At 37.9% G+C, this 19588-nt stretch overlaps 1 protein-coding gene across 1 annotated transcript in view; it reads right to left on the bottom strand.

Annotated features, from left to right (window-relative positions):
• The window catches only part of USH2A (usherin), a 395461-nt gene that overhangs the window by 75010 nt on the left and 300863 nt on the right, over positions 1 to 19588 (bottom strand). The window contains exons 48-54 of the mRNA XM_054821392.1: positions 16570 to 16738; positions 13369 to 13590; positions 7855 to 8078; positions 5256 to 5466; positions 4667 to 4864; positions 3914 to 4068; positions 1619 to 1817 (exon numbers count right to left, since the gene is read on the bottom strand). Coding sequence (XP_054677367.1) covers positions 1619 to 1817; positions 3914 to 4068; positions 4667 to 4864; positions 5256 to 5466; positions 7855 to 8078; positions 13369 to 13590; positions 16570 to 16738 — 1378 coding nt within the window. The remainder of the gene's footprint in view (positions 1 to 1618; positions 1818 to 3913; positions 4069 to 4666; positions 4865 to 5255; positions 5467 to 7854; positions 8079 to 13368; positions 13591 to 16569; positions 16739 to 19588) is intronic.

Consider the following 19588-nt stretch of genomic DNA (forward strand, 5'->3'; position numbering starts at 1 on the left):
ATTTGAGATTATGTATGAAACAAATTCGATTGTTTTATCTTATTCTTTTAATTTAGAGAGAAATAATTACCCACATTGCTAAATTGCTGCCATGAATTCCACATTATTACCCAAGGAAGCTCCCGCAGAAACCAGCACAAGATTTGATTTTGACTGTCAGGAGGAACGATCACTTATTTCACTCCTAGCTAACGTGGCAGCATTGGACAGTGGCTTAATGGAACAGGCACACAAAAGGAAAAAAGATCCTTGTTTCTCATAAGGTAATTTCATTTCCTCTCCCTTGCAACTGGTAAGAAAAATAGTATTGTTTGCATTAAAATCTCAGTTACTCTGGAGGTGTAACTGCCATTTGGGAAGGAAGTAGGAGCAGGAGAAGTATTTTTCAAATGGGTTTGATAAATCATTCCTTGTTGTTAGGTGTTCTTCACAGTATAAACTTACAACAGCAATTCTAAAACACATATCACCAACTGGCATACTCTAGTTAATATCTCATGTCCAGAAGCACTGAATATGGAGACAGGTGTAGTATACAGTTGATGAATTCCATACTTGAGCATGATATGGTCAAAGAAGAATAGCAATCCCTTACTCCTCCGTGAGTGACTACAGCAAGGATGAACTTTTTTAAAGACCTAAGGGATCCACTCTGACTCAGGACTAATTCTTTGAGGGGTGGTTGAGAGTGCCATATATGCTGTATAGATTTTATATGCCCTAAGTCAACTTCTACTCTTTGGGTGGCTATAATATGGTGTGTATAATCTATGAATCTCTAAGTTTCCTACTTGGGTGGGAAAAAAAAAAAAAGGAAAAAATAATGCATTTATGAATTCCTAAAAATCACAGATACAAGAATTTGATGAGCAACCTGAGGTCAAAGAGTGAAAAAAGATATCCCAGAATGCTCATGTTCCTGTTTTGTGGTCAACAGAAACATTTCTAAGAATAATTTTGCTTCAGTGTAACATTCAAATATAACTAAAAATTGAATATGTGAACATAATACATTTGAGGTCCGAGTCAAATCTTCCCCCCCAAATCCCTTGACTAAAGCTTCTTTCAGATACACACACTAGTGAAATTTCACCAAGTATTTAGAAAATGGCTATAAGCAATATATAAGATTATAAACAGAATCCAAGATCTTTCCCTTTCTATCTTCCTTTCCTTTTTATTATCTCAGGCATAAAGAACTGGATCCTTCTTGCTGCTACACTGCTACACATTCACAGCAGCACTAGTGACTTCAACTGCATTACTGCACATTAGTGACGGTAAAAAGAGAGAGTTGAATCTGTGTGAATGGATGGCAAGCCTACACAGAATATCTGAGACCTCGAGCACACCACAAACCATGTATCTTGAATCGAGCTGGATAGATTTATTGTAAAATTTTGAAATTAAATATATTAATATTTTAACAAACAGCAGCCAGAAATGAAAGAGATTGAAAAAATAAATTTAAGATATGTAAAGTCAAGATAAAGCATTCCAAGCTGTGCACCGTACTGGGGATTTAAAAGTTACTGACAAGTAGCATTTTTAATATGTTAATATTGTCTTATATCTTAAGGAGAGGACATTACCCTGTCAGAGAGCTCTGCCTCCTTACCTGATACTGTGTGCTGCATTCTGCTTGCAGTGTCAGTGTATATAAGTCCTTTCCCTACTTGACTGATCTGGTACTCTCTGATGATGCCATTTGGTTTCTTGGGTGCAATCCAGCTTAAATGTAATGCTGTTGAGTTCAAAGCACTGACGTCTGGTGGCTGAACACTCTCTGGGACTCCTTGGACAGTGACTGCAACTACCTGAAGACATATGAATTAAACAGCAATTTAATGTAATAGTACACTAGATACCATGATCAATGAGAATGTCACTTTTGTTTTAAAATGTTGTTTGGCCTGGCATATCATTATCAAGGGCCTGGAGAACTAGTTACTTTTTTCCTCCTTTTTCACAATGAAATCTGACCTTGAATACATTACATAAGTCTATGTCTACAATTTATCACAACAGGTTCACCACATTTTAGCTGCAGTGTAGAGCACAGGGTGAAACAACAAAAACTGTATTGCTTGAAAACTCTTGATAACTCTCTTCCATATGGTTTGTCAGTGTCTCTGCATTTTAACTGCCTGATTTCATGTATTTTAAGCACCAGTAAACATGGGGCTAAGCCTCCATATATCCCATGCAATCGAACTCTGTTGTAGTTATTTGCAAGTCCATATTTTTGTAAGGAAACTAAAGATTTTGAAAGATAGAATAACTTTGCACTTGTTAAGCTCTTTCTACAAAAAAGAGAAGAAAAAGGAAAAAGATAATTTTCTATTGACCCATCTCTACCATCTCCTACAGAGCCATTTCCAAATTACACTGGTTTAATAAGTGAGTCAGACCTTTTTCTGTTTGAGAATCACTTTTCTTTTTCTGTTATTACCACCATAAAGTATTTATATTATGCTGTAAATATAAAATGTGCCCTCTATAATATATTGTCTTACTGCATTTGGTGGAATCAGTTCCTACTTGCAGACTTAAGTGTTTGCAACAGTAAACTCCTTAATTACAGACAAGCAAAATAAGCTGGATTTATTAGCTCAGGCTGATGGTTGCAGCAACTGTGCCCACAAAGCTTCCAGACCACAGCTCTGTGCAGGTAGAGATCTATCACAGACTGGTAGGGATTGGAAGGGACCCCTGGAGATCATCTAGTCCAACCCCCCTGCTAAAGCAGGGTCACCTGGAGCATGTTGCACAGGAAGGCGTCCAGGTGGGTTTTGAATATCTCCAGAGAAGGAGACTCCACAGCCTCTCTGGGCAGCCTGTTCCAATGCTCTGTCACCCTCACAGTGAAGAAGTTTTCCCTCGTATTCAGATAGAACTTCCTGTGCTCCCATTTGTGCCCATTGCCCCTTGTCCTGTCCCTGGGCACCACTGAAAAGAGTCTGCCCCCATTCTCTTGACACACTTGACTATACGCCTATCTCCATCCCTCTGTATCGGTGTTTCTTTTCTTATACTTTTGGCTGAGATTTGCACCAATAAGAAAAACATCAAAACACCTGAAAAAAAAAAATCAACTTTTCAGTCCCATAGATATTATAATTACAAAGCACAGTCATTATTCTCCACCTCTGCCCTACAGATCTTACGCTTGCAGCCCCAGAAATTCATTTTCATAGAGGCAAGGATATTATTGTGAAAAAAAGGTCACTTAAGAAATAGTTTTTCCAAATGATGAGGCAGGTACTTTGCAGAATAGAAACTAGAGCTGGTTAAATGGTAATGCTGGTGAAAGGCATCCGTGATTCAAAGTGATACAAGAGGAAATGAAGCAGTGACAAAGGGATGGAAGAGATTCCATTTGCTTAAAACTGAAGCAGAGGCAGGTTGTACACAAAGGGAGTGTAAAGCCTGAAGCAGGCGCAGGCATGGAAAGGCAGTGAAGGGTAATATAGTGGAAGGAGGCTCAGAATAAGAAGGTTGTTGAACAAACTGATAGACTGGAGCTAAAGCAGATAACTAAGAAAAACCAAAGAAGAGGCTATAGACCTCCTAGTGAGAAACAAAGATTTAATTTCAACGCTTAGAGAAAATGCATTTTAATATTTCTTACTCTATTCTATCATGTGCAGCTTTCTCTTTAACAAACATCAGTTCCTACAGTGCAGTTTCAGCTTTGCCAAGACTGAGATACTGCTTTCTTCTGCTTGCTTGTATCAACCTTAGGTTCCAAATAACCACCTGTCAGTAGTTGAATCCAAATAAGATTATTGATGTTTTTCACTTACTCAATAATCAGCATGTCTTCAAATTACACCTTTCCAAAAGCATTTTTATGTTAACACGCTGGCTGATAAAATTCTGGCACCAGTTCCATAAAGACCAATTCACTAACCTTACTGCTGTCTGCGCAACCAGCAACAGTGCAGGCTCGCAGCTGGTATGAGTATTCTTGATATGGCTGGACACCACTTGTGTCTATGAAGCTCATTTCTTTTCCTCTAAAACGCTCAATTCCATTTCGGAGAATGATGTAGTGAATAATAAGACCTATTGAAGAAAGAAAGTTTTCCCTTTTGTTAGCTGAGATGTCCTGTGTGATGGCATACTAGAATAACCTACTCTGCGCACAGAAAATATTAAATTAAATCTCTAGGTGAGCACCGTAACAGCCAATCATCCTGCTTAAACGGCTAATGTGCATTACCAGCTACTCTCCTCAACCTCTACATCAACATCTCTGTAGATCTCAATTTTTATTGAGAGCCCTTCCAAGTTTTCTCATTGTTTGAAAATCACAAGCAAGATCTCCTGAAAGACACACGAGTACCACCCACCCACCCCCACCAATCCCCAAATATTTTGTAACATGATTGTGATTTTCTGATCATATTTGCCAATTATTATTACAACTGTTCTCAAAAGAGGCTTCTGGGCATTTCTTAGAGACATACTAAATTGCCTTCTGTGAAGTTAGACTCTACACTTATTTGCAATGAAAATTATCCCAATCTAGAGCAAATTCTTCTTGCAGAGTTTAGGAATATGCATATTCCAGTGCCAGTGATTAATTTAGTAATGCTTTGTGATTTTGGAACACTGTCAGTTGAATGATAGAACATATCCTTTTTTTAACATATATCAATACCATTTGGTTGAAGTGGTTCTTCCCAGTTTAGAAGTATCACGTCTTCCCGATTATCCACTTTGGCCCATTTGGGTGGACTTACACCCTGTGGCACATCTTGCTTAGTGACAGCTCTGCTAATTTCACTGAAGCCTCTTCCATAGCTATTCCAAGCAGCCACTCTGTACTCATATGCGATAAAAGGTTCGAGGTTTAGGTCTAGAAAAAAAAAGTCACATATGGATCATCTCAGTCTCATCAAAATACAAAATAACTTTTGTTTATTTTTTTTCTGTGCCTGTGGGACTACCTCTGTCTTTAAAGACAGACAGATGTGTCAGTTGTTCTTTTAGTCAGGGCCATTTTCTGATATAGCAATACTTCTCTCAAGTTTTGTGAAAGCAGGTATGTATTCACTGAACTTCTTGCTACTCATTTCATTTCCCTGAAGATACTGTCCTGATTCACAGATTGCTTCTGAAGGAATGTTACTTCACTACAATTGCTTCACATTTCATTAGAATACCTGATAGCGTTCAGGACATCTTTTTCTCCAGAGCAAATTAAATACACTAGCAAATCACCAATCTGATATGCCACTTTTCCTTACCTGTAAATGAATACTGGTTTGGACCCCCTGTGTAGACTGTCTCCTCTTCAGCTGGACACACACCTTCTTTTATCTCCTTTTCCGTAGCGCTCTGTGAGCCTTTTATCCATGCACAGATATTCTCCCTAGGATCAAAGTCACACTTTCCACAATGTGCTGTTGCCCCCATAGATAAAGGGCAAAGGGTATTAGCCTTGCATTCTTCTTTTACCTAAGGAATACACATTCAATTTTAATATATTTACCATGTCTTCCTTTCTTTACAAATGCTTCCATTAGTATTTCCCTGTCTTTATGCAACACAGAAATCAGGCAACCACACTGAGTACATTGATATGTCTAGCATATGGGATACCCTTTCAGCCTTTGGCATGTCTACTGCCTGTGATCATTAATGCTTTTATAATCCTTTCTAAAAGAAACAGATTTTTTTGGTAGTGTCCTTGCATGAAAACATTACAAATTTTAACCACTGGAAGCCAAATGGCTGGGTTTGTTGAAAGTAGAAGTGTCTAGAATCAAATGAGAACAGGATTTTATCCAAGAATTTGAACATTCTGCTCCTGCAAAGGCCAATATCCTGTGGCAAATCAGTAGCAAATTCCCAGCCCCTCGCACAGCTTGCCAAGTACACAAGAGGGCTCTGTGCAATTCCTTTGCACCTTTGAAGGCTGAGAACTCTATCCATGGGCTACATAAATCACCTCCTGTACCACATCACTCCTAAACAGCAGTTTTGCTGCAATAAGAGGACCTCTGCAAACATTGATGCAGATGTAAGATTCACCCTATAAAGAACAATTCACAGAAATAGAAATACACACTGAATATCCACAAGTTTCCATTAAAATTCATGAAATAATATTTTTTTGCCAAACCATAAGCTAGAGAGCAATAATTCTCATAAAATATAGGTTGTCGCAGGAAGAAATGTACTGCAATATTTGCTACAAATACTTCTGCCCATTAGGCTACAAACTTTAGAAGAGAAAACAAACAGATTATATCTACTGTTTCCTTAATTCACCTATTGAAATTAGTTTGTTAGCTGATTATGAACTTCAGGTAATTTAATTTCCCAAACTTAGCACTTTCACAAAAATTGCATTGTGACAGATATCAATATAGCATGTAGGATATAGATGGATTGGATTCACATATAAAGCAGCTCCAGAATATGCCTCAGAATATCAGTCCTTTTAATGTTAGTAAATCTATACATATCAGAAAGCCAGCACTGCTATCTCTTTTCTACTGCAGGTAAAGTGAAATACAAAGCGCTTCCTTTGTTTATACGTTATACCTAAGGCATGGGTCTAGCATGTTATCTACCAGAATTCATTAACCTATTCTCAGCCATTTTTTGCCTTGCATGAACTACTAATACAATGCATTGAGGAACTGTAGCTGACTCATCACAACACTTGGATTTTCTCTGGGAGAAAATTATTCAGTCTGGAAATGAAATTACATGAAAACCTTGACATGAAAAGGAGAAGATGGAAAAAACATTTGTGTATTAACTTAGCAGATGAATGAAGAGGATACAGGAACGCCTGCATGTGGCAGGATGGGGTCTGTTTTTCTTTTTACTTTAGTGATACATTCCACAATATCTACCTGATTTCCATGTTGTAGAATTCACAATATCCAACCCTCTTTCTCTCTCTTCCACTTTCTCCCTCTACATATAACAATAAAAGACTATACACGTATATATAAAACCAGGGTTTCCATCCTTTGGAATATTCATTTTCTTAAACAAAAATTGTAATAACAGTTAACAATATTTTTACAACTTACACGTAACACCAAGATTCTAATTCTTGACGATTTCTATTGAATTCAACTGGAGTTGCAAGAGATTGCAGCTCTGAAAGTTTGGCCAAACTGTTTCATGCTGATACCTGTAGTCACTGGTCACTCTTAGAAAAGATGGAATTAGCCTTTATGGTGTTTAGTTTACTCTTACATTAAAACAGAGTGAAAATAAACTGTATTATTTATTAGGTGCAAAAGGCACCAAAAATATAATACTCTATTTGCTAAAAGTTATACAGGGACCTATCCTAGTACTGCTGAAGTTTATGCCAAAATTGCCAATGGTTTTCTATAGGATCAGGATTAAGTCCCTCAAGAAAATATCAATTGTTTTATTTTTATTTATATATATTTTAGGAGGTTGGAGAATCTATGTCATACTGCCTGCCCAAATTGAAATGTAATAGCATTTTTAGACTTCAGAACTGGCCGCTTTAATTTCCATTTCCACTTAAGGAACATCATCAGGAGCTGTGGTCACAGAACGGAAGCTGGCTATACATGCCAGTCTCGTTAGTATGCCAGCTTTTAGCCACTGTACTAATCTGAAGTGCTGGGCAACACTTCAGAGAGGCAGCTAATCATTATTAATTCCTTTAGAATTCATTGCAATAACATCAATCATGGTGAACTCATTCGGTATTAATATGGATGTAATGTGAAAATGAATAATGCACACAAGAGTTTTTATATTCCTATTTTAGAAAAATAGTTATGAACAGTGTATTTCTCTTTCCATCGTCAAATCAGAGCTACCGAGAGATTTTCTATCAATTACCTTCATCATCATTCCAGCTGAAATCTTGTCAGAGCAAACATATTTCAAAGGATTATATCCAACTCCATTACAGCATTCTTCGCTCTTTGGAATAAGTTCAGTCTCACAGCATTTTACTGGCACTTGGTCATTCTTTCTAACATGTGCTAGGGACTCACCACTGGAACCTGAGCAGCATATGGTACCTGACATATTCACGTATTCCTGCCCACAACAGAACATCCCTGAAATGAACAAACAAAAAAAAATATATCTGAATATGAAATGTAAGTAAATAAATAAGTAGATAAAGAAAGGAGAAAGCTCAGAATGCAATATAGCTTGGCATAAAACCATCAGCAGCTGGAATTACGCAGATTTAGCTAAAGCGAGATTAAATTGGAACGTGAGGTGACTGAAGTAAGTGTCCTGACTTCTAGACCTACTGACAACAATCAAGAATTAGAGGACTAAACCGGGATCCCCTGTAATCAACTTACACCATGGCTGAACTTTTGTAAGAACCTTTGCTACGAAATACCACACTGAGGCGCTGAGCACAGCCGGTCAAAGGCAGACTGGTGATGAAAATTTCCCATACAATGTCAAAATTGAGAAAGCTTCTCCATATACTTTCCAGTCAGGTCTCATTCGTGTCGTGTCCCCCCCCCCCCCCGCCCCCTTTACATGGGCAGTCTTCCAATAGCGCATCTTAGCATTCCAGAATGTTTCCCATGATGTTTGGGGGGGGTTCATACTAGGTGGGTAGAACTGAATGGGTGACTTGCCAAATACCCACAGTGAAGCTTCAGCCATTCAATACAGAGAATGACTCTTTAAGAAGTTAATATCTACATATAATTTGCATTTCTATAGTGGAATTGATAAGCTGCCAAAATTAATTCCACTGTCTTTCTTCCATTTTTAATAGTTTTATTTTAAAATTAAAAGCTCCTCATAACCACTGTAATTTTCCAAATATTCACATGAATGACTCTGCTACTGTGAAATACCAGCATTGAACCCCACACCAATTAAAGAAAGGGGTAAATTTTAGCTCTGAATCAAATGCTACAAACACCTCTATAATTGGCAGTGAAATAAATCTTATTACTAATTCAATGTGAAAGATATCGCCAAAAAAAAAAAAAAAAAATCCAGGGCTGTGATATACTGTTACATCTACAAAGTAATTTGTATTTGACATAATTTCTGTAGTAGGTAGACATTTAAAACACATGCAAAAGCAGCCGCTTTTCTTACTGCCATTTATTGCAGCAAATCTCTCTTAGGAAGTCATGCTTAATGAAAATTACTCTTTAAGGGTATGATCCTGCTAAAGCATTCAGAGCATTTCATTCCAGTCACTGAGATGACTCAAAATGGTTACATTACTTGCATACTTTACCTATTTTCAGGGCTGGTTCCATTCACAGAAATCAAACTGTGATCACCAGCTCTCCAAGAGGTAAATATTTCCTCCTGTTCACGCCCTTTTTCTAACTTGTCCTCAGATTCTACCAATTTTAAGGAGAGAATTAATGCAGAAAATGACTCAATTCGATACTAATAAGCAACTCAGACAGCCCCAAGGGACTTTTGACAGGCAAACTAAAATTTGGATAATGAACTGTTTTTCTATTGAAACAAACAAGGCTGCATTCTTTCGCTGCAAACCTCATCTTTGTTTAACTGAATTAAATTTTTCAGCCAAGATTTCACTCACATAACAAGAAGTGACTCCCTTTCTAGTTTCTTTGGTAAACCATTACTTCTTTAATTATTATCAACCTTGTTCCAGTGTGATAAATTGCTAATTACTTAATACCCTAATCAGCGTTCATTCTTTGCACAGATAAACTGTGACAGCGCCATTAATTTAAATAGTAATTTCACTTAATGGCCAGAACGGCACACCAGATTTTTATGCAGCATTTTCTGAAGACTGCATCCATCACTGCAATATTCTGACATAAAGATGTCTGACGTGCACTAACTCACTTAGGGAGAGCAGATGTTGCAGAGCAGAGTTTGGTAGTAATTCCCATAGTGCATCACTTCAGCATGAATGAGCTGCAAAGGCAGAGGTAGACAATCTTCTGAAACTGCATTGCATAGCCTCTGACCTTTCCTTAATTTATCACATGTAGCACTTGACTCCTGAACCTTGACACCTCAAATGTACAATTTTAAATATGCTCCAAGAAAAACAAAATAGGACCAGGTAATATTGATGGATTGATTTGCCTTCTAAAAATCACTTTATTCAATTGCTTAAGGATCCAGAAATTCCTATAAAGCCTTGCTGAATTCAGCAAAATAGCAAAATACAAACTGTTTGTTTGTAAATCAGCTGGAATGTGTGTGTCATGCTTTATATATTTATGTTTCGTAGGCATGTAATGCATTACAGCAAAAAGAAAATCCATGGGCTGGAAAAGACACTTCCTGCTAACAGTGATTTCTGTCAACAATTATTTCATGTTCATCCCCAGCAACTGAAAAAATTTACAAACAGAATCGAGTGATGAATTACTAATTTAGTAGATCTGCAAAACCATTGCTTTCAAAAGGGAAAAATGAGTATTAAAAGGCTTAGCCTTTGGAGCCAGAATAGAGGATCAACAAAATACAGAGCCAGTGTACATTGCAAACTACTCCAAAAATCCTTGGCTTACACGTGGGTATTGCATCTATTACAGATCGGGAACCACAGCAGTACAGAGCATCATCTTTCATGAGTCTGGGATGTCAGTATAGTGGCATTTTACTCCCGCTTTTTAAAAAAAAAAAAAAAAAAAAAAGAGAAAATCCAAGAGTGGTTTTAGCTGACATTATCCTTGATAGCCAGAAGTAGTCAACTTGGGATAATCACATCGCAGCAGTGGGGCTCAGGATGTGTGTATGCAATGGCATCACTGCCAGCCTTTGCCAGTAGATGTCTCTATGGTCACCCCGCTAAATAAGGCCAACAAGGGGCGAAAAATAAAACCTAAGAAAATACAAATTTTTTTAAAAAAAAGAAAAGAAAAAAGAGTAATGTGAGATGGAAAAAACATCTCTTTTTTTCAGGAGACACTCTCTGAAAAAGGTACACAATGGCAAATGAAAAAGTTCTACCATTCAAGTCCTTAAACCAACATTCAGTGCAAACCTGGGTCTAGATTCTGCAGAAACACGCCGCTTTCAAACTGGTCATGAAACAATAAGGCTGTGCATAAGGCTTGCACCTTTACTGATCATGTTTTTCTTGTATGATTTTTTTCAAGGAACTAAGACTCCCAAACAAAAGCTTTAAATTGTCATTATATTTTTAACCATGGCGTTCGTGGCCAACTACGAAACAGAGCTTCAGGAGCATTTCATCTTTTGCATAAAGCCATCCCTGTTACCTCTTCCCCTTCTAGACAATGAGATAAGCTTTCCAATTACCATATTCTGGCAAAATTCTACTTATCCATTTGCCAATGATAAGTAAATTATGTTTTTATGTGAGACTATTTTTTCCATTAGAATCATTATAATAATAGGGATAGGGAGCAGGTAGATTTTAGTCCCTGCCTTGTGCATTTTCACGATGTATTTAGCAAGGCTGAATTACTCTAAGAAATTAAGCAAAAACCTGTTGAGCGTGATATATACGATATGATAAGAAATCACAATCTATTCTATCCTTAATGCAAAAGAATACAATCTCTTTTCAACTTTGGCGCTAATTCATCTTTCAAACCTGTATTTATGTTCAGCTGTACGCTGGCTCACAGCATAAAGTCCTCACAGAAAACCTGTGAACGATGAAAAAGCCACTGTTTTCTTTTTTAATAGCCAAAAAAATGTCATCCTGACACATTCTCAAGAAAAATGGTGCAAATGATAGAGCGCTATAGGCTAAACACATTTTTAAAATAAGGGTATAAAGGTTTTTTAAATATATATATTTAAGGAAAAAAAACCTGTTAAGAATACATATATACTGAAATGAAGAACATAACTTTCATCCCAAGATACCTGTATTACACTCCTACACAACTCATCTGCCCAGAGAGAGCAGTAAAAACATAAACGCTACCCCAGCAGTTCTGTTCCAACAGCATCTGTTAATTCACTCCATTTATAAAATACATATTGACAAAGACAACTGAACTGGGACCAGGGAGATTTGATTTGGTGTGAGAAAGTCAATTCAATGTGATTTTGTTAAAGGGCTCCTGCAGGCAAATAAAAGAGTTTAAGTAATAAAGTACATAAAGAGATGTTTTATGAGCCAGCCCCGTCTTGTGGCAGCCACACAATGCGCGGCTATGCAAGGGGCCTTGTTCAGAGCTGATATTGCGAGCCCCGCGTCGACGCTGTACATCAGCCGCAATTAGGGATCACAGGGAGGGGGAGGTAAAACCATGCACGCGGTGCTGCTCACAGCGTACACTCCATGAGTCACCACTGGAAGGGAAGGACAGAACAGAAACCGCAGAAAGCGTTGCAGTGGCTCTTCTGATTAGCCCTTCCTGACAGTCAGCACAGAACTAGGGTACCACAGCGGCCGCGGGATCCAATGAATACAAAACATAAGCTGAGGAAAGAGCTCGGTTTTGGGAAGGGAGTAGTTCAGCCTTCAGATCTGGATTCTGAGTTGATATATTAAGATCCTTAATTGTACAACTAGAGGCTGAAACTGGCACGCAAATAGGGAAAGCACTGCATCCCTCGTCTTTGTACACCAAGTAGAATTGGGTACTAAACTTTCATTATTTGGGTGTTTTGAAATCGGGCTACCCTTTGAGACTGCGATTGTTTCTGAAATCTTTTTGTCAGGCTGAGAAAGCCTGAGGTTGATGGTATATAATTTGTTTAATAACCGTGGAAAGAAAAGACACATGAAAATACCTGAATAGGGTTTGTAATAATACCTCCAATCTCTGTCACCAGCTAGTCAGAGAGTGCTTTACGAGGAAGTAGGGTTCAGGTTGTACCTCTGAGCGATGGAGTAATTTCCTATGGTGTGCAAGAGATTAATGGCATACACCAGATGAACAAGTGACTAGTACTAGCCACTAAGTTTTGTTAATTTTAAACTGCAGCAGGTTTACCCCTATGTAGATGCAGAAGTGAGGGATGTAGACAGCTAAGCAGATAGCAATGTCATCTTCAGTTTCTAGGTGACTAACTCCACATCTCCAGAGCAAATGGGAAATCCCTGCACTGGGATGCATGGCAGCACGAGGTGGCCAAGTCTAACCTCTGCTCTACTCATTAATAGGGGACTGGTCTTATTTTCTGACTAGCATAATGAAAGATCATGCACTCCTTTGAATTTTCTGGAGGGTCTCCAGACCCTGCAGCTTTTGCACAAAGGCAAAGAAGAGTTATCGAAAGCTTACCATTTTGCAATCTATCAGAATAGGTGAGAGTAAAGTGCAACATCATTTTAAGAAATTGGCCTACACACCTTAAATCTGAGTGTGCCACTGGGAATGGTTAGTGTTACAAGAGAATTAGAAAGATAAAGACCCTTTTTCTTGAAAACTTATCATTTACCTGTGAGAGGTCTGTGTGCAGTCCCTTCTTTTTCATCACCACAACAGACCAAGTCCGTGCTTATGACTTCTCCGCCACAGCACTGTTGATTGAAACTGTCATGGAGGGATCCACCACAGCAGATTTGGTTGCCCGACGTAGAATAAGGCATTCCCTGGCAGCAAGAGTCACCAATTCCAACTGAAACTCTGTTTTGCTCTGCGTTAGGGCAACATACTTCTCCTGTCAATTTAAGAATACAATTAAAGATTTTATGCATTTATAGCTCTTTAAATCCCTGAGAGGCTTTCATCTGATAGCAACAAGTCTGGGTTCATGCACTGGTAGCTTCATGTACAAAAAGTTCCACGTGAAAGCATGGAACCACTCGGTACTTTAGAATGCTACAAAAATATTATCTTCATTTGTAATAATAATTAAAGAAACACGCACGCATGAATTCAGGGCCAAGACTCTGTAAGATATCAAAATGCAAGCATGACAAAGACAAACTGAGAAGAGCAACAAAAATAATTTCTGTAAATATGACAATTATACAGCTGAAAACCTTTAAGTAGAGGCAGCTACACAGTAAAGAGAATCCGTTCTTGCTGTGATTAACAAAACAGTCAGCCTACTTATTCTCAGAAAAAAAATTCCTTGTCTCCTCCAAAATCATTCCAAACTTGTTTTGAAGGACTAATTCACAATGCCTAAAGAGTTCTTCAGTGTCGCTGAGGACGTCACCTCCCAAAGAACTTCAGGATTAAACTCACTTTAAAAATTAAATACCACCATCACAGTCAGTGGGCTTGGCTGCTACTTACGCAAAAGCATCAGCTTTTGCAGGAAAAGGCCTTAGGATAAGGCTGCCAATGAGACTGACGCTACAGTGGTGGGCTGGGCTAAACTGTGTGCTGTGAACAGAGTAGATACTTCTATAACGGAGAGAAAAATTATGGTAAATGGCAATAATTTTCATTCACTAGTGTCTGCACTTGATCTGATCCAGTGTTCTAAAAGTTACGTTTTTGTATGATCTTTCTGTGTTGCAATGTTTTCTGTGGCTCAGATGTCATCTGGAAGGAGTAGGGTTTTGTTCTGCTATTGAAGATGGGTAATAGAGGTGATTAAAATATTTGGATTCCTGATTGTTAATAAATGTGTTCTGATTTTTAAAATTATTTTTTCTCACTGAAAGTAATATCTCAAGTCCTTTTCTTCTGAAAGGTTGGGAATTACAGACAAGGAGCCCTAAACTCAATGCAGCTTTTGGCAGAAATAAACATGTCATGCAATCGTAACAGATGAAGGAGACCACCGTTTTCCTCCCTCCGCAAATTCCTTGCCGAAGAGGTGCCTGGGTGGTAGTAGCTGCTTTAAGAATCTCTCCTCCCATCTCAGTTCTGGGATGGATGTTTGCACTTCTTTGTGCACTACTGTTTCAGAAACTGAGATTCCTGCCTTCCTAATTTGTAATCTTCATGCCTTCAGCCCAGTGTGCTTCAGTACATCTAGAGCTATCAAGCTGGCCAAACAACATCTGGGAAATATGTATGCTTAGAGAGTTTCCTGTATAAATAACTTTATCAAATAAAGTCAATAATAAACAAAAAAAGATGAGAATAAATTTTTAGAGTATAATAGATCTAATCTGTTTAGATACTTCATGATATTTTCCTGCATTCCTCAGAATCTAATTTAGTTGCTACACAGAGAAAGTATTAAAACGCAGAACGTAGCTTACATCCATTGGAAATAAAACTGGTTTTTTTTAAAGAACTATTAGACATAAGACACAAAGGATCAGTAACCTTCTCATTAACCTCTCAAAATGGGATCCATTCCAAGCTAGGCTTGAAAATGTTCTCTCTCTGAAAACTACCATGCAGTCTTACCAGTTAATTGTTATCCTTATCAAAGAATGACCCACATTAACATCTAGCTTGAGGTTATTAGCATATTTATAAAAATAAAAAAGCAAAAAGTGACCAACATTGTTCATGTTGCTGCCCTTTAGAGTGCGGAGAAAGAGAATGCAGCAAGTGTACTTAGAAAAAAAAATATGTTGAAAATCATGTTCAAACATTCACTGTTTCATGCTTGTGGACTGCTGACTGAACAAGAACTTCTTTCAGACTTAAGACATTTTGTTTCACTGTACTTTTCTTTCTTGATGTAAACAACATTAAGCTAGTTAACACAGACCACTGGATGGGGACAGAGGTCACAGTATAATCTCTCCATTTCAGTGTATTGAGATTAATGAGGCCAGCAAAATACTCTTCTCTGGTTCTTCCATGTGATAGCATTTTTCTGATGACATCATGGAAGGCATTCTAATATTGTGATATATGAATTACTTTTCAAAGGATCAGAACTTGGGATGTGCTGAATGTGTTGGCAAAAATTCAAGCATTTCTGAGCCTAGGGAATGTGTGCCAGCTCATGAGTAATGGAAGCATTTTAGCTCCTGACCTGACAATTGCCTACAAAGAGATATATGCTCTGAACACTGCCCCCTGAAAGGGCTCTCCTCCCCCTTTTCTTCCCCTCTCCCTGTCAAAAACCCACCAACAAACTGGAAAACCAAACTCCGGACAACAGCACAGAAGCATAGTTTTGGCAAACTTCCCAAACCATTCTGAGAATGAGTATGATCAGCCTTAAGAAAAGCATGAATCTCTATCCAAGATAATACATGTGGGATGTGTAGTTTGAGCTGTAACATTGGTGGAAACAAAGAGTAGACAGTGCAGAAACAAGCAGAAGTGACGTAATCCATAATATCAACCCCAAATGCTAACAATTGTTCCGCAAAATAAATGGCTAGGGAAAATCACATGGGGTCAAGTCAAGCAGAGAACTAAACCGCACCACTAAATTGCCTGATGGTGTTCCTATTAAGCAGAACTGCCCTCCCCATTATGCAGCACTTACTGCAATTAAGTATAGTTTGGCATAAATTAGTTCTCTGGGAAATGACCCAATCATCAGGTTTCATCAATTACGCCTTTCTTGTATAAACAGAGTGTACTGTGTTTAGAAGACAAAGTCAGTGCAATTATCTTTGCTTATCCCACTGAACACAAGTCTTGAAGACATCGAGAAATCTTGATAGACCCCACATTTATTGCTATGTTTTCATTCTCCTTGGTTTAACAGATATATCAAATTTGTTGTTTTGTTTCTTTCGAGCACTAGAAAGGAGTTGTCTCTTACCTGCTAATACCCTAGTGTAATAACCACCACAGCACTGATGTTTCGGTTGCACAGCATGTATCTGACCACCACAGCAAACCCCTGGTGAATTAAGAATAAATGGAATGTACTTGTCCTCGCAGCATTGGAAGCCAGGTTTATTGTCGTGCAGAATCCCATTACAACATACCTAGAAGTAGTTAAAAAAAAAAAAAGAATTAAAAAATCAGTAAGGCAATATCTGTTAAACAGAACATAATGTGTTCTCTGGCAAAACAACGTATATGAAAACGTGTACGACACATCGAGTATGGACACTAATATGACTGCAGTCAAATAAAATGTAGCTTGGCTAAAATCCTGTGCCCTCCGGCATTATCAGACTTCAGTAAACTACTGTGTATCTGACAGAATGCTGCTATTTTGTGGCTTTCAACCATACTGCACCTTAATAAAATAGTCCATTAATATGAATCATCTTCATATGCCTTGCAGGCTGTTTGAGTCTCTCAATGTGGAGTAGATTGCAATATGTAGATATAATCCACCATCACCTCATTCTTTTCTTTTCTCCCCAATTCTTATTTATTTATTTATTTATTCATTCATTTATGATGAGACATGTCATATGAAACTCTTAGAACTAAAAAATAGTATTTCCCCATATCAGCTCTTGGGTTTTCTTTCACATAAAAATAAGTGGGATTTTCTTCTTATGGCACATGATCACTTATTTATGACCACAGTTCTTCAGACAATGTGGTCTCAAGAGAATAGCATTTATATAATGATTATTTTTTTTCAAAATAAAATTTACATGGAAATGAATTTTGAAAAGGCCTTTTAACTGCAGACTTCTTTCTAGGTGCTGTCGAGAAAATGATACGCTTGAACAATCAAATAATTATTTGTACACTTACTCCTGTGTCGATGGAGTTGCACACTGCATACACAGCAAATCATTTAGAACAGTCAGAAGAACCCTCGTAAAAATTGGAACCTCAGAACCTACAGTCGGTGCAACTTGTATGAGCCAGAAGGACGCCTCTTACAGCTAGACGGCAAATGCAGTTGGCAGTACAGAACAGATGTTAGAGCAGGGCTGCTCCTTTGTTTTCTTTTGACATGAAGCACTTCCACTCCTTCTCTAACCACGTCCTAAATCAGGTTATCTTAGCAGCAAAGAAAGAAAGTGTTCCTCTAGAAAGATCTTTTGGTTACCTGGGTGCTTTAATTGCTAGCTAACAAAAAACTTTTAAAAATGTCCATTACTAGGCTCAGGACATCTAATTTGTATTACATTTATAATGTTAACATAAATTATACATGCAGAAACAATATTATTACTTTTCTGAAGTCATAAACAAATTCTTTCTGACTTCTACATGAATATATGATGCTTTGTTTTGTTCAGTCTTGAGTGGCCTTTACTCACCCTTGGGGGTATTAGGTTAGGTTCTGAAGTTACAATTTACAATACATAAACAATACGTAACCCAAAATTAACATGAGGTAGGGCAGAAAGTGTTCTTGTTTCCTCACTATATTTTGAGGTTTTATAACCTTATATGCTTTGAACTGTCACACAGTTTTCTGTTTTTCCAGCACACTTTCTCATTCAGCATCTGTTTTAGCCTACCAACGTAGCTGAATTTTGTCATTTTCTGTTCAGGAATTTTGAGTCTCTGTAGGTCCTATTATATTATTTTGCTGTCCACCTTGTCACTGGTAATATAATCCAATCTATGAATTTAATTAACCTACTGTTCTTTCTTCCAGATCATTAGTTAAGATGTCAGATAAAACTCTGCTTTTCACCTCTTCTCTGCTTCCCATCTTTTGGATATTTTTTTATGACTGGCACGCACTCCAGACTGAGTTTTTCTTCGTTTACAACTGGCTCCAAAGCAACCTAGAAGATTAGCTGGTCTCTGTATTACCAAGTCATTTAAAAGCATTCTTAAAAATATCAAATCAAATACTATCCTGCCACTGTCCTCAGAATAGATCACATTTAGCCACAATTCTTGACACTTGTAGAGAATGGCCTCTGTCCTGGCCTTTTTACTGCACCTGGAGCTCGAGACACCACAGCCAGTAAATGTCTGCGTGAAAGGAGGCCAGATACACGTTCCTCCTACGTTCCTGGTCCCAGTTTGTGTGCTCCTTGGGATTGTGTCTCCCTCTTTGATCTGTCTAGCCTAATTTCTTCTTTTCATGGATTTCATTTGTCCTCCCTGTACTGTTTCCTTCTTTTCACTGATACGCACCACCCAAATTTCACCTGAACAGTGTCCTTCCGTCTTTCAGAAAAAGAAACGTGCACATCTTTGGCATTATCCAGACTCAAATGCTTGAGCAGCCATTTTACTTTCCATGCGATGTTTCCACTGTTAAGAAATGCCCCCTCTCTTGTGAATCCTGAGTAGAAACAGCTTCTCTGTGTATTTCACACGGACATGGGGAGGGCCATTTTAGTACTAACTCTAAAGCATTCTGGTTGGAACGTTATTCGTAAGACTGCATTATTAGTGGCGTGTCTCCTTTTTCTCCTTAATCCCCTCAAAAAATCCCCGGCTGAACACCCAGGTGTGTTATCATAGTTTCAGCAGCTACTTTTCCTTGTTAAAAATGATTTAAGATCCTCAGTATTTCTCAATACCCTATAGACAGCTTCCAAAAAGGGGTCCAGTCAGCTCTAAAACACATTCAGACTCTCATCTGGCATTACCGATTGATATAGTTGGTGCTATTATCATGTAGCTCCATAACATCCTCTGCAGTCAGCTGTAAATTGTTAAATAACACTTTTTTGGCAGTCCTCTAAAGATAGTTAGTTTCTATTTGCATTGATATTCAGCCCAAGGATTCTGCATTATCAATCCATAAAATAAAATGCATTCAAGTAATGCTAAAATTATGTCATTGACAAAGAAGAAAAGCAGATGGATTGAAAGTTATAGTGGCAAAAGGTTATTATTATCTCATCCTCTTAGATCTAAAAGTGACAGTCCCAACTGGATGGTGTTACTATGCACAT

Source organism: Grus americana, chromosome 3, assembly GCF_028858705.1.
Source record: "Grus americana isolate bGruAme1 chromosome 3, bGruAme1.mat, whole genome shotgun sequence".
In the NCBI taxonomy this organism is placed as follows: domain Eukaryota; kingdom Metazoa; phylum Chordata; class Aves; order Gruiformes; family Gruidae; genus Grus; species Grus americana.